The sequence below is a fragment of the Budorcas taxicolor genome, chromosome 8 (assembly GCF_023091745.1).
Source record: "Budorcas taxicolor isolate Tak-1 chromosome 8, Takin1.1, whole genome shotgun sequence".
In the NCBI taxonomy this organism is placed as follows: Eukaryota; Metazoa; Chordata; class Mammalia; order Artiodactyla; family Bovidae; genus Budorcas; species Budorcas taxicolor.
In genome coordinates, this window is record NC_068917.1 from 41,830,816 (window position 1) to 41,858,617 (window position 27,802).

General features: G+C 35.0%; 1 protein-coding gene across 1 annotated transcript in view; it reads left to right on the forward strand.

Moving 5' to 3' along the window:
• Window positions 1-27,802, forward strand: part of KIAA2026 (KIAA2026 ortholog) — a 106,793-nt gene that overhangs the window by 72,249 nt on the left and 6,742 nt on the right. The window contains exons 5-6 of the mRNA XM_052644927.1: window positions 2,564-2,653; window positions 22,418-22,533. Coding sequence (XP_052500887.1) covers window positions 2,564-2,653; window positions 22,418-22,533 — 206 coding nt within the window. The remainder of the gene's footprint in view (window positions 1-2,563; window positions 2,654-22,417; window positions 22,534-27,802) is intronic.

Genomic DNA, 27,802 nt, shown 5'->3' on the forward strand with positions numbered 1-27,802 from the left:
TGATAAGTAACATTTAGAATATGTTCTCATACAAGAATTTTCTAATAACTTGACTCTATATTTAGAGTATATGTATATTACATACATATGTAGAGGGAGGTATATATTAGTACTTAAAGAGTATAAATTGTTAGGTAGGTATTAAGTCACTTTAAGATAGGTTCAAAGTATATATTGCTAAAAATATTTTAACTCTCAAATTCAATAAAATTTATGTTTGAATCATGGCATTTAAGGAACATTTGTGCATTAACATTGAACATTTGTGCTTTTAATTCAGTATTCCATCCCCTATTTGAAGATAATCTTTTTAAATTTTGTACTCATTTAGCTCCATACTACCAAATGTTTCTGTGACCATGCAGATTTGTAATTCATAATCATTTAGTACATAATTGCCCAAAAATGTGAGATTTGCAGCCCATACCACCTCATTTTAACAAGATTCCCAAGTGACTCCTACACACATTGAAGTTTGAGAAGCACTGATTTAATACAGCTTGATAACTAGTAAAGTATTTTTTTAATATATAGCTCTTACAGTATAGAAATAATTCCTAGTTTGACTTCAAAACTACGTTATCTGTTTCCTTAAATGAAATAGAAATATTTTCTGATCTCATGACTAATTGGTAATTAAAAGAACTTAAATATTTTAGGATGTGTTCAGGTATAGGGGTATATATTTTCATTGTTACTGTGAGTTTCTACAAAGTACAAAGAAAATGTACCTTTACTCCATGTATAATGAGACAGCTAAGTGAAAATGCAAGTGAAAATTGCTCTGAGCTTTGCCTTATGTACAAATGAGAAATCCATGCCATGTCATTAACTAGTACACCAAGTTCAATGAATGGGGTGTAACCATTTGCAAGTTCCATGGCAAATTTGACATGGTAGTCATAATAGCATTTTATACAAGTTTAGTTCCCCTTGAATACTTACTAGAAACCTGGTGTAGGGCCAACACGGTTCTGAGGCTTTATTTATATGATAGAAGTTGAAGACATTATCTAGTTCTAAAGGCACTTATGTAATTAGCCACTTTACTACTTAACCATCAGCATTTCTTCCATAATTCTAGATTTGGCAAATGGAAATGTGTATAATGTGTCAGCAGCAATATCCTACTATTTAGTTGTTATACTGGTGTTTTGTACTCTGAAATTGTTAATTTGGGTTACCTAAATACATGTTTCCCCTGCTTTGTCAGTTCTGTGAGTTTGAAATTATGTAGATGTTTCTAATTTGTTAATACTGAGTATAATTTATATTATCTGTGATAATTCTTTCTTAGTCTATTCGGTTGAACCATATTGTCTTTTTTGTAACCAAATGCATATCAACATTTCATATGGTTCAACTTAAAAGTGTGGAGGCTCCTAGTCTCCCATTTTTGTCACATAGTAGTCAGTAGGAATGATCTTGTTGTAATTCTCTTTTGCTTTGTGTTTTTGTCCATTTTCTTTTAAAAGAAAATATGCCTTTCAGGAAAACAGTGCCCTTACCAAAAATTAATGAATGTAAAATACATGAAACTAATAAAAAATTAATAATGAATTAATAGCTTTATAAGTATAGTATTTTTTCATTTATACAGTATATACATTATAAGACTTTCATTAAATCTAAAACTTTTCCCCTGTATGTGATTGCAGTTCTGTTTTAGAAATCTATTTCTTTTACACAACAGATTTTTAAAAATGTAAGTTTAAATTATTTTAGAAAATAAGTTGAATATTATCAAACTGATTGAAACATTCAGTATAATTTTACAAGATCTAAAATGTAGTTACTAATATTTTTGTTATGTTGCTGATGCTTCACTGTTTATAAATATTTAGCAGTTAAGCCAAACTTGTTTGATTATCAATTAATAACTAAAGACCAATTGTTTTGACCATTTGCCAATATTACCAAAGTGAAATAAGGTAAACCACACAGGTATGAAAGGCAATAGATGCTATCTTTGGATCTGGTTTTATTAAAGACTACTAAGATCATATAAAGAATGTATACTTAATTTCATTAACTTCTTTCAGTATATTCATATAGTTGGAGTCCCTCTTTATTAGCAGTCCCAACAGCAGTGATACAATTTGTTAAGTTATATAGTTAGCAAGCAAAGCAAAAGTAAAGCAATTGTTCTCCAGGGGTGCACTTATTCACCTGCTCGGAGACTGCTTGATGAAACACTTCATAAAGGTGATCCAGTAACTTGTGAAATCTAGGGTGAGTTTCCAGATCTTTGTCATTCTGGGCTGAAAGTTAAGAATGTTTAAAAAAAAAAGAAAAACCTGTATTATAAAACAAACTGAAAGATGGGTATGTGGGATGAAACCACCAATGTTGAAATTTCAGCTAATTTTATACTAAGCCTGAAGTTCATACATCATAACAAGTAAATATCTTTTAAAATATCAACTGTGGAGCTTTCTTTGCATTTTACTGTTACAAAGACAAATAATTGTGAATTCAATGTGTGTTAAAACAACTTCTGTTACCACATTTTGGGTGTTTTATATTATGTGTTATCAAGCTGTGTTTTTGTGTTTTATTTTAGCTTATTTGCACTAATCTTGATGAACTCAGGGAATTAATCACAAAAATCGAGAATGAACTCAAAGATCTGGAAAACAATAGAAAAAAATCGGTAGGTGTTGATCCAAAAGTTCTATCTATTATTGTCAGCATTAAAATTTATTCCTGCTTTTTCTAAAGCCTTTTTAAATCTTGTTGTCCTGAATTACATATAAATTTGCTTGAAAAATAGAAAGATGTTTCTTTTATTTTTCCTATGTGGTCTAGTTTTCACTTTTAATAGACAAACATGGTGCTGGGGCAAGTACATTAATTTTGTTTGCCTGGTTTCTATCAGGTTTAGTTTTATGTATTTCCCAATATACTGGTTAGTTGTTTTCTGACTGGTAGTTTTGGGGTAGTACTTACCTTACAGATATTCTTTATTAATAATATATGCTTTTAATGGATTAGCTCTGACATAAATAACATGTAAATTATTTAATCTTGCCCCAGATGTTTTTGATACATGCTTAACAGTAAATCTTAAGAACCTTTAGCATCTAAAGGTCTTCTTTTAACTTTCACTATACTAAATTCACAATTAATCTTTACCTTCGCTTTTAACTGTTCTTGAGAGAATAAAGGGCTTTATTTTTATTCACCCAGCACTTGGTAAAACACTCAATTATGTTATTTATTAAATTAGTAATACCCATTTAACTGACACTTATAGTTCTATTATATCATAGATTTGAAACACAAACACCAATAAATAAATGGAGAAGGCTTTAAGCATTGAAAAAAAAAATCAGTCACTATTTTTAAAAATCTCTTTATTTTATGCCTCAGGAATGTCATGAAACCACATTTAGGAACTTGTTCAGAACCTGTTAATCTAGAATTATGTATGATAATAAGGTTAGAGGTACAGCAAGCTTCATTCATATCAGCAGATTTGTAATACTCATTTTATATGTTGTTCAGAAAGGACATATTGGTAGCACTCTGAAGGAAGGAAATTAAAGTACTGTGAGATCATTTAATACAGAGGTAAAACAGCCTTAAGCATTTCAGAAGTATCTCACATGATACCCCTGAGACTATTGGCTATAATCTAAGAGATGAGATAATATGAGGACAGCTATCAAAAGCATTAAGAAAGCATCATGTTCAGTACACTTTTGTGTACAATATATAATCTGAGAATGCAGAAAACTTTATTTTAGGATTATTTCCATTAAAAATGGTTTAGATCATTATAAGACTATGAGAGGTTATCTGTTTTGTTTTGCTTTGTTTTGTTTTGAATATGTCAGCAATCTCTTGGTGTGGAATGGACCCTACATGTTGTTTTAAAACAACCTCTGTGATATATTTCTCAAACTATATTAAAATATTTTTTCCTCAACCAGTGTTTTTTTTAATGTATTTTATGTGTATGTTTTTAAAGGATTGATTCTATTATTTAATAGGAAAATATTTTGATCAGGATATTTAAAGTTTTTTGTTTTTTTTTTTTTGCAGAAGCCATTTATTTTTAGTGACTTGTCCATACTTCATGACTCTAAACAGAATTCTGTTAAGTAAATTTGTTATTTGTTTTTTATTAGCTACAGTTAAACAGTAACATTCATCTTAATTTGTTCTCATATTATAAATTAGGATTTTGTTTTTAATGGATAGTTCAAAGCATAATAGGCTTATGTGCTTACTTACGGTATGTAGTGTAAGACAAAAAGACTTTTGCAAGCATCCTAGAGTGTTTGTATAAGCCATCCACCTCATTTCCATTGGTAGTATAAGGGATTAGCATATTGCCTTCCTTCATGAAAGTAATTATAAGAGTAAAAGAAAATATAAGTTACAAATATTTGACTCTATAGTACTTGGGGGTATGTTTATCAGAAAATTTTAGGTTATGTATAGGTTTTAATTGTTTAGATTTTGTGTCTCTAAATTTTTGACTTGTCCATAACCCTTGGTATTTGCATATTAGTTTTAAAATATGTTTTCTGCTCTTCAAGAAATAGAAATTCTTTGAATTTTACTTATTGGGAATAATTGAGATTACCAGTATACAAGCTACTTGCCCTAAAATAAACTGACTAAAATATTGTTTTCATGAATAACTTATCTTAATAAAATGTCCAGGAATAAAGGAATAGTAAAAGTTTGCATCTCAGTGTCATTCCTTATTTTTTACAAAAGCTGATACTGAGTATGATAAATTTTATTGAACTTTTATGTTGGTATTGAATACTAGTTTATCATCATTTGGGAGTAGGGGTTCCACTTAACTGAATTTTCTAGAAAACCTAAACATTCAGTACTAAAATCCTTATTTTAATCATTTAATGAAAAAGATTTCCCTGCCTCCTGGTACTATATTGAACATAATTGAACCCTTTTCTTGAAAACTCAGGGATCATTACGAATATCCATAATTGTACTGATACCCTAAAAATCTATTGATGTCAGTAACTCTATTAAACATTCACAGATAGGCCTTTAGGTTATATGTTTTGAAGGTTTTTGTTTGTTTGCTTGCTTTTGTTCTGTCTCTTCATTGTCAGTCTGTCATTTCTTGTGTGTGTCCATTTACTTGCCCTAACTGATGGTTGCAGAGCAAGTAGCCATATTGTCAAAATTGGGCTCATGGTAAGGACCTGAGAGATTTTATTAATAATGAAATGTATGAACTTGGTGGTAGTGATAACCATTTTGTTTATTCCTTGCATAGTGAGCTTCCTTCACCATTGCCAGACAAATGAAGTTATTAATATTGTTCTTCGTAAGAGGATATCACTGTGAAAAATAATGTCAAAACAACTCTGTTGTTCATCATCAACTTTCATATCCATAATAATGGCTTCAATAACAAAGAAGATATATATTCCATATAAACTTTTGGTTGTCATAAATGTCATTACTAAAGATAGAAATTATATATGTGATAGAGGGTTTTAACACGGATTCATTTAAACACCTGGTTGTTTTGGGAAGCTTCTCTACAGGGCATTTCAAGATGTTTTTCTTACCAAAGCAACAAGGAAGAATTACCCCATTTCCTCATCCAGGTCAACGTTCCATTAAAAAAGCTTTCTTAATCTCTTGGAGGTTTTGCCATTGAACTGCTCATTGTACTGGAAGAGTTAGTCTTCTAAAATCTGAATTGTTTACTCATTATTGCAGGACAATTAATTCTACTTATGATTTATAGTGTGAAGAGAGAAATGAGTGATTTAATTTTCTTGAGTTTAGTTCACTTTATCCCATTACTTCATTTAAAGGTTTATTCAAAGAGGAATCAATGTCCTTTACATCTTCCAGTACCATACAAATTACCTACCTGAGTTTTGTTTAAAGTGAGACATCTGACAGAGCTAAATAGAATTATATAATTTGACAAAATCCTTTAATTTTTGTCTGTCTCATTATTATTTAGATGATAGGGGTTTTTTTTTAATGCTCTAAAGAAGACATCGTGATATTTTATTGTTTTTATCTTTGTGGGTTTAATCAAGAGATAAAAGTTGTACTTTGGAAATTTATTAGTTTTCCAGAAAGACAGTTTTACACCTAAGATACTGATAAATTTTCCTGATCCTATATTTGAAATTTGTTAAACATTTTTGCTGTATAAATAATCAATCTTGATAGATTTTTGTAAGACTAATACAGAAATGGTTATTATGTTTCTTAATTTTTCATGTGACCCTAATCTCTCATATTTGCATAATTTCCTTATGTTTTATATTATTGTTTAGATCTTAAAGAGTTTTCAGTCTTTTTGATTATAAAAAGTCAGTGTAGAGATGGGGTGTATGGAAGAGTGAACATTTGGCAGAAAACAAAAAGATAAAAGAAACCTTGTCTGGACTACAACATGATAAATAATAGTCATCAATATAAACAAACTAAACTTTAAAATATAATACCATATCTTTCTAATATACCTTTTAGCAGTTAAGCACTTCAGCACTGAGCAGGTTTTAAGACTTCAGATATTTCCAGATTTCATATTCAGTATGTAATAAAAGCTATAAAACTGTCTGTACTCTTTGGTCCCGTAGTCATAGTATTTAACTTTTATCCTCCCCATTTTGCACACTATTCCCCTATCCCCCCAAAAGTAATTTACACAATATTATGTTCAATATCTCTCTCATAGTAGAGAGAGCAATAATATTAACAGTGGTATGTCATAAGGCTGGTAAAATAAAATATTTGTAGATCATTGTTACTATATGGAAGTATTTGTAAAATTGTTAACTTTTAAAAACATTCAAAAATATATACACAATAATTACAGTATGTCAAAAGGCATAGTTTTTTTATAAGATGTTTTAAGAGAAAGAAATTACAAGTCATGAACAAAATTAATCTTTACTATGTTCTTGAAATAATTTAAATTCATAATAATAAGACTTCTCTTGCTTAACCAAAGGCTGTGCATTAACTAGATCAAACATTAGAGAAATCAGAAGCTTAGATCAAAGATGATTACACCCTAGTTTTTGTCAGAGTTTTGTAAAAGCCAGTGGTTATCAATGAGGAATGACTTTGCACCCCCACTATGAGACTTTGGCAATGTCTGAAGATATATTTGATTGACATAGTTGAAGAGGTGGTACTGGCGCTTAATGGATAGAGGCCAGTTGTGCTACTAAAAATATTCTACATTGTATAATCTTATAATCCACATGATAGCCCCCCACAACAAAGAATTATCTGGCCTCAAGTACCAGTCATGCAGAGATTACAGTAATATCTAAATTATCCTTAAATAAGTTTTTGACCATTACATCATTGTATATCTTATTTTCTTTTTCTAGATCTTTTGATAAAGGTTAACAAAACTGAAAAAACTCTCAGCTGTGGGGAAAAAGATGCTTTGCCGTTAAATAGTCATATTTAAAGCTTTCAAAAAGTTAAAATAGCCTTTTGGAGACCCTGTATAATAAATAAGTTCTTTTACCTGTCATATTCTAGTCTTATTCAATAGGCACATACTTCCTCATTGTGGTCTGTGTACTGTACATAACACCAAGGAACTTGGTAGATATTCAGAGACTGAAAGTCTTTATCCTCAAGGAATTCACTTTAGAGCTTAAGCTTTTTCTACCCAGTCCTGAGGATAATTCTTTAATCAGTATTGGTTGGGCTGATTCCTGTCCTTTTATAAAAGACTTGATCTTTGATTTTCAAGCCATTTAAATTCAGGAGCCACTACTTCTAGACACTTGCTTCACTCACTTAAAGACATGTTTATGTATTATTTGGGAGTAAGGGTGGAAGGGTAGATAACATATGGACTTTCTGAAGAATCAAATATTAACTGACATACTCAAAATAATAGTAAGGAAAGAGAACTAGATGACTAGAAACATGAACCAGAACAGTAGCTGGCTAGTAAGACAAAGCTTCAATTGACTGTAGTCACCAAATTATCTGAGAATGCATTATCTTCATTTGTCTATGGTAGGTCTCACTTTGGGCCTTTTTTTTTTTTGACATTTAATAACTACTCTGCTCAACTGAGAACGGGATATTAACTCCTATTAATAGTGCTCACTGTTTCCATTACTGAAATTTGGCGTAGTCTGTATCCCATCAGGGAAACTTTCTTAAAAGTAATATTTGAACCTATTTTCTCCCAATGAAAGTTCCAATTAAAAGGGAAAATTTTTTATATTTTTTACATCAGCCAGAGTATTAATACTGTGTCTTCTCAGCAAGGAGTGAACTTCAGGAAGAATTGAACTAGGTGACAGATCCTTCTATAGTTAGAGATTCATGGTGCAGCTTTTATAATTTGCCTTAAGCTCTTTTGAATTACAAATCATACACACTTACTCAAATATAAGTAAGTTTAAATGCCAAATATTTTTCAAAGCCGCAAGTAAATTTGTATTATTTTCTATTTAATTTATCTATTAGTTCTATTTAACTCTACTGCCTTTCACTGACAAGAGTTCTGACAAATTGAATTTAAATCCATGAGGTGCTTGAGACCAAAAATAAACTTTTCATCATTCTACTTATTTATATTACAGAAGAAATCAAAATCTTTGGAAAGCCCCCAAAATTTAAAGATAGAATAGTTTAATACCTTTTGTGAATTAGGGAAGAATATCATCCAAACAATAGAGAAGATTAAACACTAATAAAACTTCCCTACCATCTTATACTCTGTAGATACGAAGGTAAAAGTGATACATTATATATTAAAGGAAAATTAATCCAGATCTACCAAAGAATAAAAAAGAGTCTAAATAGAAGACAGAGTCCACATATGGATCTCTAGCACTTTAAAATAGGAAACAAACAAACAAACAAATAGATATATATCCTTGTATGGAACCAGTTTCTTTTAATGAAGATATGATGCTAACTAGTTGTAGCAAGTGCTTTTAATTAGGACAAAAGTATTTTAAGGCAGATTTAGTTGCATGAAATACTGATAGACAATTTAAAAAACAAGATTTTAGGGTCCAAAACTAACAGTAATCAATAACCATTTAATATAGGTTATAGCCCTGTAAACCCTAGCATCACTGCTTTAAAATATGAAACAATGGCTTGTTCATAATGATGAACAAGTCAGTAAGAGTTAAATTATATTCATTGTGTGCTCAGAAAATCTGGAAGACATGTATTTTAGGAATGATGATCAATTTTTAGAAATCTTTTCAGCTAAGTAGAAAATCTCAGCTAAGAAATTTACTTCTGTGGTTCGAATACTTATTGTGGACCTACTGTGTACTGCGTATTGTAATGGAGCCTGAGAAAGTGAAAATAAGTAGAATACTGACCCTACTTTTAGTATATCCCCAGTCATAATTTCATTTACATGGAACTTTTTATGCTCTGATGTTACAGTGTAGCATTACTTAGTGATTCAGATTGTGCTGTGAATTGCATGAGAATCCACCTTTCTGATAACAGGTGTAGATTTGATTAAATGTTATTAACCTCTTTGCTACCACCAGTTTACTAAAAAGGGTCAGATTCAGATACTACTCAGTAGTTAATTTCTAGTCCAGGATGTTTTCTTCTTTATGAATGGAAGTGGTTACATACCATCAGTTATATCCATATTGTTAGATTTTCTTCCCCAGTAATAATGACTATTTCACTGGGAATGTGATCTGTCCACTGTCTCTACAAAGTCAAATGACACTGAAATTTCCAGTATTATCACTGATGTAGTTTCCAGTATTATCACTGATGTATCACTGTTGTTTATCATCATGCTTTCTAGTTAAATGCTCATTTAGAAATACAATGGAAACATTGTATGTGCTGTGCAGTGTTGGTATCTTTAAATGCTTTTGTTTCCTATTGAATTAGTATTAAGAGAAAGTAGGTAAGAGTACCTAAAGAGAAAATACTAGTATATGATAGAATAGTTCATATTAAGACCTCTGGTAGTGTTAAAATACTTTTTTTTTAACTTCTTCCATACTAATATTCAAACACTTCACTATATTATCTAACTAGTACTTTTTCAAGAGACTGTATACCACCATGATGAATGTGGTATTTTACCCCCAAAACTGTGAATATGCAAGAATATATTAATACAGTGGTAGTTTCTTTAGGTGAGCAATAAGCAAAAAAAGTAAATACTTGTTACCTTTTCATTTACTATTACTTAGATTAAGGAGAATGTGAAATAATTAAATTATTAAAATGCTTAATTCCAGTTAATTTATGCTATGTTTTTATCCATTTCCATTAAATTATTTGCAACCTAACTTTGGATATTCCTAATGTTTTTAAATAAGACATCTTTATATATAAATCCATTTGACTTTTCTAAAAGCTATTTGAATTTTATTAGAAAAGCATGATGTATTATTATATAATCCCTTTCCACCATATGATTTATGTTGGTGACAAGAACCAAGCCTATAACAAAAAATGCTCTGTTTTATGATCCCTGTTTCTGTGCTCCAGCAACACGTGTAAGTAGAAGCATGTAGAAAGAGAGCATTTATGCCTTTTTCATATACATTATGTTTTTGTACTCTTTTTAATAAAAATTATATTTTTATCACAATAATACCATTTCAATTTTAAAAATATTCTTTACATATTTATATATGAAAATCTTTTTCTGCATACAACAGTTGATATCGATTTTGTTTAGAAATCGGTGTAAGAAAATCTAAAAGTAACAGAGTGAATTGTATAAATCAATTACTTTCACCTAATATTCAGAGTATCTAAACTTATTAAATGTGCAAAAGATCCATAGTGATAAGACATTTAATAAATCTAGGATTTATTTGTTTTCCTCTTTTCTTCCTTCTAGATGTTCAGTGTCCCCAGCATCAGTAGATTGCCAATTCCCTCTCCTCGCAACACCCCAGCCAGTATTAATGCTGGTCTGTCATACCCATCCCAGATTACTGCAGCAGAATGGAGTTTTTCTTTAGTTGTAAGGTAAGTTTCCCTCCCCACTCATTTCACACAAACAGACTTAGCTTTCCATTTTACAATATTGTGTAGTTTTGTAAGTTTTTTCAGAGTATCTTTTCTCTTGTGGTTCCTTAGGTTATTAACATATCACATTATAAAGCTTATAAAACTGCATAATATAATAAAGCACTTATCTTGTGACCATAGATGAACTCCTTGTTGTAGTAATCCCTATCAGGTTATAAAAACTTTAGTATTTGACAGTTGAGCCATCTCATGGAAAGGGAGCTGGCAATCTACAGCTGCTGTGGACATTGGATGAGAAAATATTGAAAGGTAAGCCTCAAATTTAGATCATACTGTATACTTTTGGTTCCATGGTGTGTGCTTGAATTCATACTTCATGTTAAACTTTATAGTAAATTTATAAAAGAAAGATATATCACTCTCTTCTTTTTAAAGAGACCATCAGTAAATATTTGGATTATTAAGTTCATGTAACATATTGGGATTATTTTGGAAACATTTTTTATTCCTGAAAATAGAATTCTAATTATTAAAAATAGTTCATTTATCCCCATATTGACATACCTGTTTATAAAGAAAAGTCAGGACTAAACTTATATACGTAAAGCTTATAAAATGTATTTTTTATTATAGAAACAGTTATAACACTGTTCCACAAATAACCATTTACTCCTTACTCTTCCTACCTACCATCTTTTTTTTTTCTGTTCTGTTTTTTTTTTTTTTTAAGTTGGAGGCTAATTACTTTACAATATTGTGGTGGGTTTTGCCATACATTCACATGAATCAGCCATGAATGTACATGTGTTCCCCATCCTGAACCTCCATCCCACCTCCCTCCCCATCCCATCCCTCTGGGTCATCCCAGTGCACCAGACCTGAGCACCCTGTCTCATGTATCGAACCTGGACTGGCAGTCTGTTTCACATATGATAATATACATGTTTCAATGCTATTCTCTCAAATCATCCCACCCTCGCCTTCTCCCACAGAATCCAAAAATCTTTTCTTTACATCTGTGTCTCTTTTGCTGTCTCGCATATAGGGTCACCGTTACCATCTTTCTAAATTCCATATATATGCATTAATATACCATATTGGTGTTTTTCTTTCTGACTTAATTTGCTCTGTATAATAGGCTCCAGTTTCATCCACCTCATTAGAACTGATTCAAATGCATTCTTTCTAATGGCTGAGTAGTATTCCGTCGTGTATATGTACCACAGCTTTCTTATCCATTCGTCTGCCGATGGACATCTAGGCTGCTTCCATGTCCTGGCTATTGTAAACAGTGTTGTGATGAACATTGGGGTACCCGTGTCTCTTTCAGTTCCGGTTTCCTCAGCGTGTATGCCCAGCAGTGGGATTGCTGGGTCGTATGGCAGTTCTGTTTCCAGTTTTTTTAAGGAATCTCCACAGTGTTCTCCATAGTGGCTGTACTAGTTTGCATTCCCACCAGTGGTGTAAGAGGGTTCCTTTTTCTCTGTACCCTCTCCAGCATTTATTGTTTGTAGACTTTTTGATAGCAGCCATTCTGACCTGCGTGAGATAGTATCTCATTGTGGTTTTGATTTGCATTTCTCCGATAATGAGTGATGTTGAGCATCTTTTCATGTGTTTGTTAGACATCTGTATGTCTTCTTTGGAGAAATGTCTGTTTAGTTCTTTGGCCCATTTTTTGATTGGGTTGCTTAATTTCCTGGAATTGAGCTGCAAGAGTTGCTTGTATATTTTTGAGATTAACTCTTTGTCAGTACTTCATTTGCTATTATTTTTTCCCATTCTGAGGCTGTCTTTACACTTTGCTTATAGTTTCCTTCGTTGTGCAAAAGCTTTTAAGTTTAATTAGAACCCATTTGTTTATTTTTGCTTTTATTTCCATTACTCTGAGAGGTGGGTCATAGAGGATCCTGCTATGATTTACGTCAGAAAGTGTTTTGCCTGTTTTTCTCCAGGAGTTTTATAGTTTCTGGTCTTACATTTAGATCTTTAATCCATTTTGAGTTTATTTTTCTGTGTGCTGTTAGAAACTGTTCTCAGTTCAGTTCAGGTCAAATGCTCAGAAGTATTGGAGGTTCAGCTTCAACATCAGTCCTACCAGTGAACACCCAGGACTGATTTCCCTCAGGATGGACCGGTTGGATCTCTTTGCAGTCCAAGGGACTCTCAAGAGTCTTCTCCAACACCACAGTTCAAAAATATCAAATCTTTGGCACTCAGCTTTCTTTATAGTCCAACTCTCACATCCATACACGACTGCTGAAAAACCATAGCCTTGACTAGACTGACCTTTGTTGACAAAGTAATGTCTCTGCTTTTTAATATGCTGTCTAGGTTGGTCATATGGAGAAGGCGATGGCACCCCACTCCAGTACTCTTGCCTGGAGAATCCCATGGATGGAGGAGCCTGGTAGGCTGCAGTCCATGGGGTCGCTAGGAGTTGGACACAACTGAGCAACTTAACTTTCACTTTTCACTTTCATGCATTGGAGAAGGAAATGGCAAACCACTCCAGTGTTCTTGCCTGGAGAATCCCAGGGACGGGGGAGCCTGGTGGGCTGCCGTATATGGGGTCGCACAGTCAGGCACGACCAAAGTGACTTAGCAGGTTGGTCATAACTTTCCTTCCAAGGAGTAAGTGTCTTTTAATTTCATGGCTGCAATCACCATCTGCAGTGATTTTGGAGCCCCAAAAAATAAAGTCAGCCACTGTTTCCACTGTTTCCCCATCTATTTCCCATGAAGTGATGCAACCGGATGCCATGATCTTCGTTTTCTGAATGTTGAGCTTTAAGCCAACTTTTTCACTCCTCTTTCACTTTCATCAAGAGGCGCTTTAGTTCTTCTTCACTTTCTGCCATAAGGATGGTGTCATCTGCATGTCTGAGGTTATTGATATTTCTCCTGGCAATCTTGATTCCAGCTTGTGCTTCATCCAGCCCAGTGTTTCTCATGATGTACTCTGCATATAAAGTTAAATAAGCAGGGTGACAATATACAGCCTTGACATGTTGCTTTTCCTATTTGGAACCAGTCTGTTGTTCCATGTCCAGTTCTAACTATTGCTTCTTGACCTGCATAAAGGTTTCTCAAGAGGCAGGTCAGGTGGTCTGGAATTCCCATCTCTTTCTGAATTTTCCATAGTTTATTGTGATCCACACAGTCAAAGGCTTTGGCATAGTCAATAAAGCAGAAATAGATATTTTTCTGGAACTCTCTTGCTTTTTTGATGATCCAGCAGATGTTGGCAATTTGATCTCTGGTTCCTCTACCTTTTCTAAAACCAGCTTGAACATCTGGAAGTTCACAGTTCATGTATTGCTGAAGCCTGGCTTGGGGAATTTTAAGCATTACTTTACTAGCGTGTGAGATGAGTGCAGTTGTGTAGTAGTTTGAGCATTCTTTGGCATTGCCTTTCTTTGGGATTGGATTGAAAACTGACGTTTTCCAGTCCTGTGGCCACTGCTGACTTTTCCAAATTTGCTGTCATATTTGGTGCAGAACTTTCACAGCATCATCTTTCAGGATTTGAAATAGCTCAACTGGAATTCCATCACCTCCACTAGCTTTGTTCGTAGTGATGCTTTCTAAGGCCCACTTGACTTCACATTCCAGGATATCTGGCTCTAGGTGAGTGATCACAGCATCGTGATTACCTGGGTCATGAAGATCTTTTTTGTACAGTTCTTCCATGTATTCTCACCACCTCTTCTTAATATCTTCGGCTTCTGTTAGGTCTATACCATTTCTGTCCTTTATCGAGCCCATCTTTGCATGAAATGTTTCCTTGGTATCTCTAATTTTCTTGAAGAGATCTCTAGTCTTTTGCTTTCTATTGTTTTCCTCTATTTCTTTGCATTGGTCACTGAGGAAGGCTTTCTTATCTCTCCTCGCTATTCTTTGGAACTCTGCATTCAGATGCGTATATCTTTCCTTGTCTCCTTTGCTTTTTGTTTCTCTTCTTTTCACAGCTATTTGTAAGGCCTCCCCAGACAGCCATTTTGCTTTTTTGCATTTCTTTTTCTTGGGGATGGTCTTGATTCCTGTCTCCTGTACAATGTCACGAACCTCTGTCCATAGTTCCTCAGGCACTCTGTCTATCAGATCTAGTCCCTTAAATCTATTTCTCATTTCCACCGTATAGTCATAAGGGATTTGATTTAGGTCATAACCAAGTGATCTAGTGGTTTTCTCCACTTCCTTCAATTTAAGTCTGAGTTTGGCAATAAGGAGTTAATGATCTGAGCCACAGTCAGCTCCCGGTCTTGTTTTTGCTGACTGCATAGAGCTTTTCCATCTATGGCTGCAAAGAATATAATCAGTCTGATTTCAGTACTGACCATCTGGTGATGTCCATGTGTAGAGTCTTCTCTTGTGTTGTTGGAAGAGGCTGTTTGCTATGACCAGTGCATTCTCTTGGCAGAACTCTTATTAGCCTTTGCCTGCTTTATTCTGTACTCCAAGGCCAAATTTGCCTTACTCCAGGTATTTCTTGACTTCCTACTTTTGCATTCCAGTCCCCTATAATGAAAAGGACATCTTTTTTGGTTGTTAGTTCTATAAAGTGTTCTAGTTTCATTCTTTTATGTGTGGTTGACCAGTTTTCCCAGCACCACTTGTTAAAGAGAGTATCTTTTCTCCATTGTATATTGTTGCCTCATTTGTCAAAGATAAGGTGTCCATAGGTGTGTGGATTTATCTCTGGGCTTTCTATTTTGTTCCATTGATCTATGTTTGTTTTTGTGCCAGTACCATACTGTCTTGATGATTGTACCTTTGTCGTATAGCCTGAAGTCAGGCAGGTTGATTCCTCCAGTTCCATTCTTCTTTTTCAAGATTGCTTTGGCTATTCGAGGTTTTTTGTATTTCCATGCAAATTGTGAAATTATTTGTTCTAGTTCTATGAAAAATACTCTTGGTAGCTTGATAGGGATTGCATTGAATCTGTAGATTTCTTTGGGTAGTATACTCATTTTCACTATGTTGATTCTTCTGATCTGTGAACATGGTATATTTCTCCATCTATTTGTGTCATCTTTGATTTCTTTCATCAGTGTTTTACAGTTTTCTGTATATAAGTCTTTTGTTTCTTTAGGTAGTAGATTTATTCCTAAGTATTTTATTCTTTTTGTTGCAATGGTGAATGGAATTGTTTCTTTAATTTCTCTTTCTGTTTTCTCATTGTTAGTGTATAGGAATGCAAGAGATTTCTGTGTGTTAATTTTATATCCTGCAACTTTACTATATTCATTGATTAGCTCTAGTAATTTTCTGGTGGAGTCTTTAGGATTTTCTATGTAGAGGATCATGTCATCTGCAAACAGTGAGAGTTTTACTTCTTCTATTCCAATTTGGATTCATTTCTTTTTTTTCTCTGATTGCTTTGGCTAAAACTTCCAAAACTATGATGAATAGTAGCGGTGAGACTGGGCATCCTTACCTTGTTCCTGACTTTAGGGGAAATGCTTTCAATTTTTCACCATTGAGTATAATGTTTGTGGTGGGTTTATCATATATGGCTTTTATTATGTTGAGGTATGTTCCTTCTATGCCTGCTTTCTGGAGAGTTTTTATCGTAAATGGATGTTGAATTTTGTCAGAGGCTTTTTCTCTGAGATAATCATATGGTTTTTATCTTTCAATTTGTTAATGTGATGTGTCACATTGATTGATTTGTGAATATTGACGAAACCTGCATCCCTGGGATAAAGCCCACTTGGTCATGATGTTGATCTTTTTAATGTGTTGTTGGATTCTGTTTGCTAGAATTTTGTTAAGGATGTTTGCATCCATGTTCATCAGTGATACTGACCTGTAGTTTTCTTTTTTCGTGGCAACTTTGTCTGGTTTTGGTATTAGGGTGATGGTGGCCTCATAGAATGAGTTGGGAAGTTTACCTTCCTCTGCAATTTTCTGGAAGAGTTTGAGTAGGATAGGTGTTAGCTCATCTCTAAATTTTTGTCTACCTACCATCTTTATCTTTTATTCTGTATTGATCAGTGCAGATGAAGATTGTAAGAGCCTTTCTGATTTTCATTGTAGCCATATCCTCTCATGTATTTGGAGATGGGGAGCTTGCTGTTTTCCTTGTTTTTTAATTCACTTTTAAACTTTAGATCACCATAGTTTTAAGTACTATTTTAGTTAAAGTAAATTTTAGAGATTTTAATATTTGCATCACAGAGATATGTAAATATAGGAATTACACAATACAGTCTGTTCTTTAGGGACTGTCTATATGTAAGCCAGGAGAAGTGGCTTTGTGCAGTGAAAGGAAAGTGGATTTTAGCATTCAGGAGATCTAAAGTTTTAAAGTCTTCTCCCACCTACATGTACTTCTCTGTTTACCTTTGACATTTTCCATCTGTAAAATTATGTCTGCTAAGTTCCCCTTTAGCTTTAAAAATTTCATCCTAGAAGCATGATAGTTTTTCCTTTCTCTGTGTATATAAAGTTGGTCAGTCAGAAGTTCAGGAAATACTTATTTAATTTTAAATGGATTTTTATTTTATATTAGATCTAAGTTAAGTCAGATTATTACCATTTGGCTAACTCTATTTAAAAATTCATAAGTTCTCTACATTAGTTTCATTGTATACTGTGATACTCTTGAGATCAGCACTGGGTAGAAAAGAACATACTGTTTTAAATCCATTTGGGTTATATTGACCAAAGAAGATAATAAATGAAACAAGCAGTGTGAGTTTCTCTTTTACTGTCAAGTGATTAAAGTATACAGCTGCATCAAACACCAGTCCCAGAGCAGTGCGTCTGAATTTTTTTTTAAACATGTCCCACCTCTTGATCGATAACACACATACCCCCTGGCAGATATAGGGATGCCCTTTTGTTGAGGTCATTATAGCCTTTATGTGTATCTTCTTCTAGTCAAACATTTTATCAGCCTTTACTTTCTGTAATTTGTGTTATGAAAATAATAAACTTTTTTTGAAATACAGAGTGATTAAATAGGCATTGTCAAATATAAATTAGGAGCCATACCATCACTACCCCAAGTTGCAAATATGTAGACTAAAGAAAGGGAAGAAGGCCAAAAAAACATATATATAAAGTTAAAAGGCCTTAGACATTTACAAACAGGTCAGTGGGTGAAACAGAGTTATACAAGAGGTAGAACTCTGTTCTCTGATGAATATATATGACCCCGTCCCTGTGTGCTGTTAGTTCAGTCATATATTTTCTGGGCATTAGATTAATTAAAATTTAGTAACCAAAATAAAATCAAAAGGTAAAGTCTTCCTAATATGTTTCAAATTCTTTCCTGTAAAAATTAATATTGTAATTTAGTCAAGACAAACAGAGCTAATAAATGTCTTGAAATAGTATCCAGTTACACAGTCTCCACTTCATGTGCCTCAACTACCTAGTCCTGAACATCCTGCAGTTCTGTTAATTCTGTATTCCCTACTCTACCACCACTATGCTAACTTATACAGCAGCCATACTGCCTAGGTTGACTCAAATCTGTCATTCTTCTTCATATTAACTTCCAGTTAATAACTGGGGGAAGGCATAGCTGTCCACTCCAGTATTCTTGCCTAGAGAATCTCATGGACAAGAGGAGCCTGGTGGGCTATACAGTTCATAGGGTCGCAAAGAATCTGACACAACTGATGTGACTTAGCTTGCACACACAATAAGGAATTCAGCACGCTGGCACCCCGTAGTCTTTTAACACTTTTCCACTTAATTATACCAGGAAGAGCATAATCTCCCCCGCTTCGTTCCTTATATCTTTCCTCTTTCTGCTCTCCTTAACTTTAGTTCAGTTGCTCAGTCGTGTCCGACTCTTTGTGACCCCATGGACTTAAGGACAACAGGCCTCCATGTCCATCACCAACTCGGAGAGCTTTCTCAAACTCATGTCCATCAAGTTGGTGATGCCATCCAACCATCTCCTCCTCTGCCGTCCCCTTCTCCTCCTGCCTTCAATCTTTCCCAGCATCAGGGTCTTTTCTAATTAGTCAGTTCTTCGAATCAGGTGGCCAAAGTATTGGAGTTTCAGCTTCAGCATCAGTCCTTCCAATGAATATTCAGGACTGATTTCCTTTAGAACTGACTGATTTGATCTCCTTGCAGTCCAAGGGACTCTCAAGAGTCCTCTCCAACACCACAGTTCAAAAGCATAAATTCTTCAGCACTTTTTAGCTTTCTTTATGGTCCAACTCTTACACCAACTCTCACATCCATACATGACTACTGGAAAAACCGCAGCTTTGACTAGACAGACCTTTGTTGGCAAAGGAATGTCTCTGCTTTTTAATATGCTGTCTAGGTTGGTCGTAGCTTTTCTTCCAAGGAGCAAGCATCTTTTAATTTCACGGCTGCAGTCACCGTCTACAGTGATTTTGGAGCCCCAAAAAATAGTCTCTCACTGTTTCCCCATCTATTTGCCATGAAGTGATGGGACCAAATGCCATGATCTTAGTTTTCTGAATGTTGAGTTTTAAGCCAACTTTTTCATTCTCCTCTTTGATTTTCATGAAGAGGCTCTTTAGTTCCTCTTTGCTTTCTGCCATAAGGGTGAGTGTTTTCTGTGTATCTGAGGTTAATTTATATTTATCCCGGCAATCATGATTCCAGCTTGTGCTTCATCCAGCCTGACATTTTGTATGATGTACTCTGCATGTAAGTTAAATAAGCAGGGTGAAATACACAGCTTTGAGGTACTCCTTTCCCAATTTGGAACCAGTCTGTTGTTCCATGTCCAATTCTAACTGTTGCTTCTTGACCTGTATACAGATTTCTCAGGAGTCAGGTTAGGTTGTCTGGTATTCCCATCTCTTGAAGAATTTTCCATCGTTTGTTGTGATCTACACAGTCAAAGGCTTTGGCGTAGTTAATAAAGCAGAAGTAGATGTTTTTCTGGAGCTCTCTTGCTTTATCGATGATTCAACGGTTGTTGGCAATTTGATCTCTGGTTCCTCTGCCTTTTCTAAATCTGGCTTGAACATCTGGAAGTTCACAGTTCATGTAGTGTTGAAGCCTGGCTTGGAGAATTTTGAGCATTACTTTGCTAGCGTGTGAGATGAGTGCAATTGTGCAGTAGTTTGAATATTCTTTGGCATTGCCTTTCTTTGGGATTGGAATGAAAATGGACCTTTTCCAGTCCTGTCGCCACTGCTGAGTTTTCCAAATGTGTTGGCATATTGAGTGCAGCACTTTAACAGCATCATCTTCCTGGTGGCTCAGCTGGTTAAGAATCTGCCTGCAATGCAGAAGACCTGGGTTCAATCCCTGGGTTGGGAAGATCCCCTGGAGAAGGGAACAGCTACCCTCTCCAGTATCCTGGCCTGTATAATTCCATGGACTGTATAATCCATAGGGTCACAAAGAGTTGAACATGACTGAGCGACTTTCCCTCTTTAGCTTAGGAAAAGTTCATTTCCACAGTCACCATTTCACTTTTGAACCAAATAGAAGTTGAGATATAGAAAAAGGAATGTTGTTAATACGCCTTGTTAAAGGGAATAGTCTTCTCCATCTACCTAGTTTCTATTTTTTATTGAAACAAAATCTTAACCTCATTCCAAAAAGAATTTAGGGTGACTATCATCTGCCTTTTCATCTTCCTCAGATAGCTTTCCATAGGTTAAAAGTTTTTTTTTGCTAAGTTTTATTGTTCATAGTCTAGTAGTTTTACTTTTATGGGTTAGAATAAGTGCTTTATACTACCTCATAACATTCCTTTGAGAAAAATAACTTGAGGTATAACTTATTGTTAGTTGGGTCCTTTTAGAAAGCTTTTTGACAAGATGTCTGTTCAGGTTAGTATATTATATGAAATAAAAGTTAACTTTTCTTGAAATTTTTCATTTATTATAATTTGTTGTGCTGCTAAGAAGACACAAATAAAGTTGGGAATTTTATGCACAGATTAGTATATGCTTTACTCTGCTGCTGCTGCCAAGTCACTTCAGTCGTGTCCGACTCTGTGTGACCCCATAGATGGCAGCCCACCAGGCTCCCCCGAACCTGGGATTCTCCAAGCGAGAACACTGGAGTGGGTTGCCATTTCCTTCTCCAATGCATGAAAGTAAAAAGTGAAAGTGAAGTCGCTCAGTCGTGTCCAAATCTTAGTGACCCCATGGACTGCAACCTACCAGGCTCCTCTGTCCTGCAGGCAAGAGTACTGGAGTGGGATGCTATTGCCTTCTCCTATGCTTTACTATAGGGAGTGGTTATTTTTCTGCCTTAATATTCTGCCTGTATGCAAATGTAACTCAGAGTTCCTGTGGGATGAAATCTAGTTTTATGCAGGTTAAATGCGATCTGTAACATTTACTTGTATGTTTTTGTTATAAAAGAAGTAAAATGAGTGGACTGTGTGGTATGTAAATTATATCTCAAAGCTGTTTACCAAATAAAAATTACAACATGGTTATATAACAGTAAATGATAATAGTGATAGTGGTGGTGATGTTGATAGATGTGGAGAAGTTGCTTACCTAAAGATATAACTTCTATAATCTTATTGTTTCTATGGTATGCAAATGATTTTATGGGTACAGTGAAATATATCTTTACTAGAGGTTTTTATAACCTGTGTCAGACTGAATTTATGTGATACAGTTTTTAAGAGGTAGTGATACAGTTAGTTCTAGAACTTGGACTACACCAACAGGCAGATCTGGGTTTAAGTCAGAGAACCTTTAAACAAGTCATTTGATCTCCCTGACCCTTAGTTTCATCATTTGTTAAGTAAGACTAAAAATGCACACACCTTAGAAGGTTTTTGAAACTGCTATTTCATGTACACACTCATGCTCACTCAATCTCTCTCTCCCTGTCTTTTTCTCTCCATGTATGAATGAAATACTTAGGATAATACTTAGCAAATGGGGAGGGGGATGTCAAATTATTATCCCTTAATATAGCATAAAAATAATGGAAATGGTGACCACTTGTTTGCTTTTCTGTGCTGAAAACATTTTTAAATAAAATAATTGTAAAATTTCCTAAGGAAGTTTGTTAAGAGGACTGCTTTTGGACATGATAACAATTTGGGTTTTTCTCTTTCTTTTTTTTCCCCAGCCTTTTGAAAAAATCACAAAAGCATTACAGAAATGAGCCATATAATTTACATAATTATATGAATGTTTGTATCTTTACATACATTTTTGTGATTTATTGAATATTTATAATTGACCCAATTAAAAGCTTTAAAAAACTTTTTATGTCCTAGTTTGATTCAATGCATTTTAGATTTCTCCTGTATAGTTGAAAATCATTAAAGTATATCGAAGAAGATTTGTTAAAGGATATTTTTCTCCTTTCTGCAACCTTCTGAAGAAGAGATATGTACTTATTTAATGGGTATCAACATTTTGTTTTTGCTTTTTTTTTACTCAGAAAATAAGTCTTGGTGTTGACTTTTAGATTAAATCTAAAGGATTTACTTTTCAAATTGTGTTTTTAGGGCAAATGGTATCATCGGAGGCAAGCTGTAAAAGAATTGCATAGTACATTGATACGTCTTTTAAACGAATTGCTGCCATGGGAACCAAAGTTAATGAAAGCTTTTCAAAGAAACAGGTAAATCAAGCTTTATTATCTGTTTCACTTAGTTTAACACTCTTACTTTATGATTATGGAAGATGTCCTGGAATTACTAGTGTCCGTTGATTTGTAGTTCAGATATTTTTGATCCTGTGTGCAAGGCACTTCCTAAGTCCTGACAAGGTAATGTTAATTAAACAAAATCCCTACTGTGTGGTTTATATTTTTTTTCCCCTAGTTTATTCCATTGTGGTAAAATGCACAAATAAAATTCACCATCTTAACTAGTTTTAAGTGTATGGTTCAGTGATACATTTAATACCACTTTTTTTAACATTCATAATGTTGTGTTTCTCTCAGCCCATCATTCATCTACAGAACTCTTCTTCTTGTGAAACTGAAGCTCTGTACCTTCCTTCCCCCATCCCCTAGCAACCACCATTGTACTTTCTGTGTCTATGATTTTGACTACTCTAAGTTCAGTTCAGTTCAGTCACTCAGCCGTGTCCCACTCTTTGCGACCCCATGAATTGCAGCACGCCAGGCCTTCCTGTCCATCACCAACTCCAAGAGCACACTCAAACTCACGTCCATCAAGTCGGTGATGCCATCCAGCCATCTCACCCTCTGTCGTCCCCTTCTCCTCCTGCCCCCAATCCCTCCCAGCATCAGAGTCTTTTCCAATGAGTCAGCTGTTCGCAAGAGGTGGCCAAAGTACTGGAGTTTCAGCTTTAGCATCAGTCCTTCCAAAGAACACCCAGGACTGATCTCCTTTAGAATAGACTGATTGGATCTCTTTGCAGTCCAAGGGACTCTCAAGAGTCTTCTCCAACACCACAGTTCAAAAACATCAATTCTTCGGCGCTCAGCTTTCTTCACAGTCCAACTCTCACATCCATACATGACTACTGGAGAAACCGTGGCCTTAACTTGATGGGCCTTTGTTGGCAAAGTAATGTCTCTGCTTTTGAATATGCTATCTAGGTTGGTCATAACTTTCCTTCCAAGGAGTAAGTGTCTTTTAATTTCATGGCTGCAGTCACCATCTGCAGTGATTTTGGAGCCCCCCCAAAATAAAGTCATCCACTATTTCTACTGTTTCCCCATCTATTTGCCATGAAGTGATGGGACCAGATGCCATGATCTTCGTTTTCTGAATGTTGAGCTTTAAGCCAACTTTTTCACTCCCCTCTCTCACTTTCATCAAGAGGCGCTTTAGTTCTTCTTCACTTTCTGCCATAAGGGTGGTGTCACCTACAGGTATGACCTAAATCAAATCCCTTATGATTATACAGTGGAAGTGAGAAATAGATTTAAGGGACTAGATCTGATAGATAGAGTGCCTGATGAACTATGGACGGAGGTTTGTGACATTGTGCAGGAGACAGGGATCAAGACCATCCCCATGGAAAAGAAATGCAAAAAGCAAAATGGCTGTCTGGGGAGGCCTTACAAATAGCTGTGAAAAGAAGAGAAGTGAAAAGCAAAGGAGAAAACGAAAGATAAAAGCATCTGAATGCAGAGTTCCAAAGAATAGCAAGGAGAGATAAGAAAGCCTTCCTCAGCGATCAATGCAAAGAAATAGAGGAAAACAACAGAATGGGAAAGACTCTTCAAGAAAATTAGAGATACGAAGGGACTATTTCATGCAAAGATGGGCTCGATAAAGGATGGAAATGGTATGGACCTAACAGAAGCAGAAGATATTAAGGAGAGGTGGCAAGAATACACAGAAGAACTGTATAAAAAAGATCTTCACGACCAAGATAATCACGATGGTGTGATCACTCATCTAGAGCCAGACATCCTGGAATGTGAAGTCAAGTGGGCCTTTGAAAGCATCACTCTAAGTACATCATATAATATAAAATATTTGTCTTTTTGTGACTGTCTTTATTTCAATTAGCATAATATTTTCAAAGTTCATCTATTTTGTAGAGTTTACTTCCTTTTAAAGACTGAATGTAAAGGAAAAAAAAGACTCATTTGAAAAGACCCTGACGCTGGGAAAGATTGAAGGCGGGAGGAGAAGGGGACAAAAGAGGATGAGATTGTTGGATGGCATCACCAACTCAATGGACATGAGTTTTAGTAAAGTCCAGGAGTTGGTAATGGACAGGGATGCCTGGCAATCTGCAGTCCATGGGCTCACAAAGAGTCAGACACAACTGAACAACTGAACTGTATATTGCATTTTATGCATATACCACATTTTACTTATTCATTCATCTGTAATGGGCATTTGGGAGGCTTTTCATGTTTTAGTTATTATGAATAATGCTGCTGTGAACATAGGTGTACAAATATCTAAGACCATGGTTTCAAATGTTGGGGATGTATACCTAGAAGTGGACTATGGTAATTCTACTTCTAATTTTTTTCTAAATGAAACAAAGATGAATGTTTTTAATGATAGAAGGTACATTTCACAAAGAAGGTAGACATCATAAACCTGATTTTTTAAGGAACTATCATATTGTTTTCTATAGTGTCTGTACAAGTCTACATTCCCATCATAAGTGTATAAGAGCTCCAGTTTCTCCACATCCTCACCAGCATTTGTTATTTTGTTTTTTTTAATAGCCATCCTAATGAGTATAATGTGATATATCACTGTAGTTTGGATTTCCACTTCCCTAATAATGAATGAAATTGAGTACATTTTTTTAAGTGCTTATTGGCAATTTATGTATCTTTGGAGAAACGTCTAGAGATTTTGTTGTTGTTGTTGATTGAATCTCCTTACTAGTTACGTCTATTCAGACAAACTCAAATGTCAGATATGATAAGTGCTGTGAAGAAAAATGAAGCTGGTTAAAGGGAATAAGATATATTTATTTTGCATGTAAATTACAATATGTAAAATAGATAGGCAGTGGAAAGTTGCTGCGTGATGTGGGGGACTCAAGTCAGGTGCTCTGTGACAATTAGAGGGGTGGGATGAGGTGGGAGGGAGGTTCACGAGGGAAGGAACTTACATACACCTATGGCTGATTCATGTTAATGTAAGGCAGAAGCCAACACAATATTGTAAAGCAATTAGCCTATACTTAAAATGTTTTACATGTATTTTATTCAAGTATAGTTGATTTACAATGTTGTGTTGATTTCTGCTATACAGCAAAGTGACTCATCTATATACTGTATTCTTTTTCATCTTTTTCATAATGGTTTATCACAGGATATTGAATATAGTTCACTGTGCTATACAGAAAAACAAAAAGTCAATACTTGTTTTGGACTTCCCTGGTGGTCCAGTGGTCAAAAATCCATCTGCCACTGCGGGGGACACAGGTTTGACCCCTGGTCCAGGAAAATTTCACTTGCTTTGAAACAGTGAAACCCATGGGCCACAACTATTGAAGCCACCATGCTCTAGGCCCCATGTGTTGCGAGTACTGAAGCCTGCACACCCTAGAGCCCATGCTTCTCAACAAGAGAAGCCACTGCAATGAGAAGCCCCCACTCACAACTAGAGAAAGCCCAGGCGTGCCAACAAAGTCCCAACACAGCCAAAAATGAATAAATACTTTTTAAAACAGAAAGAAATGCTTGGCTTAGATGGGATAATGATTGCTTTTTTACAGGATGTTGGATAAAGTTTCCTTGATGAGTTGGTGTTTGAAAAGAGACCTGAAGGAAATAGGGAAGAGAACCATGTGGATATCTAAGATACAGAAGCTCTAAGGTTGAAAGCATGTTTGACATTTATAGGAAATGCAAAGGGGTGAGAATAAGGAGAGCTGAGTGAATGAAGAGGAAAGTGGTAAGAGTCGAGAGTCAGAGAAATACAGAGAAAGGTAGCCAGATCATGTCTTTTCCAGAGAAATACAGAGAAAGGTAGCCAGATCATGTCTGTTTCTGAATAGACGTAACTAGTAAGGAGATTCAATCAAAAACAACAGCAAAATCTCTAGACGTTTCTCCAAAGATACATAAGTTGCCAATAAGCACTTAAAAAATGTACTCAATTTCATTCATTATTAGGGAAGTGGAAATCCAAACTACAGTGATATACCACATTATACTCATTAGGATGGCTATTAAAAAAACAGAAAATAATGTCTTTTCAGCAGAAGCAGGGCCTCAGAGGATGAGATGGTTAAATAGCATCACCAACTCATGGACATGAATTTGAGCAAACTCTGGGAGATAGTGGAGGACAGAGGAGCCTGGCATGCTACAGTCCATAGGTAGCAAAGAGTTGGAAATAACTAAATGACTGAACAACAACACAGCCAGACCATATAGGAATTTAAGGAGTTTGGCTTTTACTCTGAGACAAGAAGCCTTTGAAGGGTTTTAAACAGAGGAATTACATGGCCTGACTTTTTTTAAAGTACTCCCTTCTGCCTGCTTGGTTGAGATTAGAGTGGGACAAAGATACAGGCAGGAAATCAGTTATACTTAGCAATAGTCTAGGTGAAAAATGATAGTGGCTTGGACGACAATAGTAGCAATGCAGACAGCAAAGAGTGGTTGAATTCTGGAAATATCTTGAAAGTAGGATTGGTAGAATTTCCTTAAGACTTGCATATGGAGTGTCAGAAAAAAATGAGGAGAAAAAGGTGGTGCCAATATTTCTATCTAAACAGCTAAAATAATGAAATTGCCATTAGTTGAGATGGAGGAAACAGAATTTGGGGGAGGGGATGGATTGAGGAGTTAGGATTTCAACATGTTATGTTTGATATCCCTTTCAGCCATCTAATTGGAGATACTGAATAAGCAGTTTAGTATATGAGTTGCAATTCAAGGGAGTAAACCAGACTAAAGGTATAAATTCGGGTGTTGTCAGGATATATATTATACTTACGCTATGAGATAATATAAATCACCTAGTGTATGAGCACAGTTAAGAGAGATTGAACCCTGGGAGACTCCAGCATTTAGATGTGGTGGAGATGGTAGGACTCAGCAGAAGAGACTGAGGAGGAGTATTCAGCAAGATAGGAGCATAACCAAGAGAAATAGTGATGTCTTAGAAACAGGTTAAAAAAAAAAAAAGAGGTTTCAAAAAGGAAACTGCTCATGATGAACTGAGGAAAATGAGGGTAAAAGTCTTAGTCTTTTGAAGAGAATGAGGGGTGAGGAATTGGAGTTTTTCTATAAAAGTAGAGCAGAGAAATAGGGCAGTACCTGGAAGGACAAGTTGGAGTCAAGAGAGTGCTTAAATTTTGTTTTTGTCCTTGTTTGTTTTTCTTCCTGGGAGAAATAACATGTTTGTATACTGGTGGAAATGATCAAATAGAGAGGCAGAAATGGATCAGACAATGGAAGGTACTTTGGAGATTCTTGACTAGTT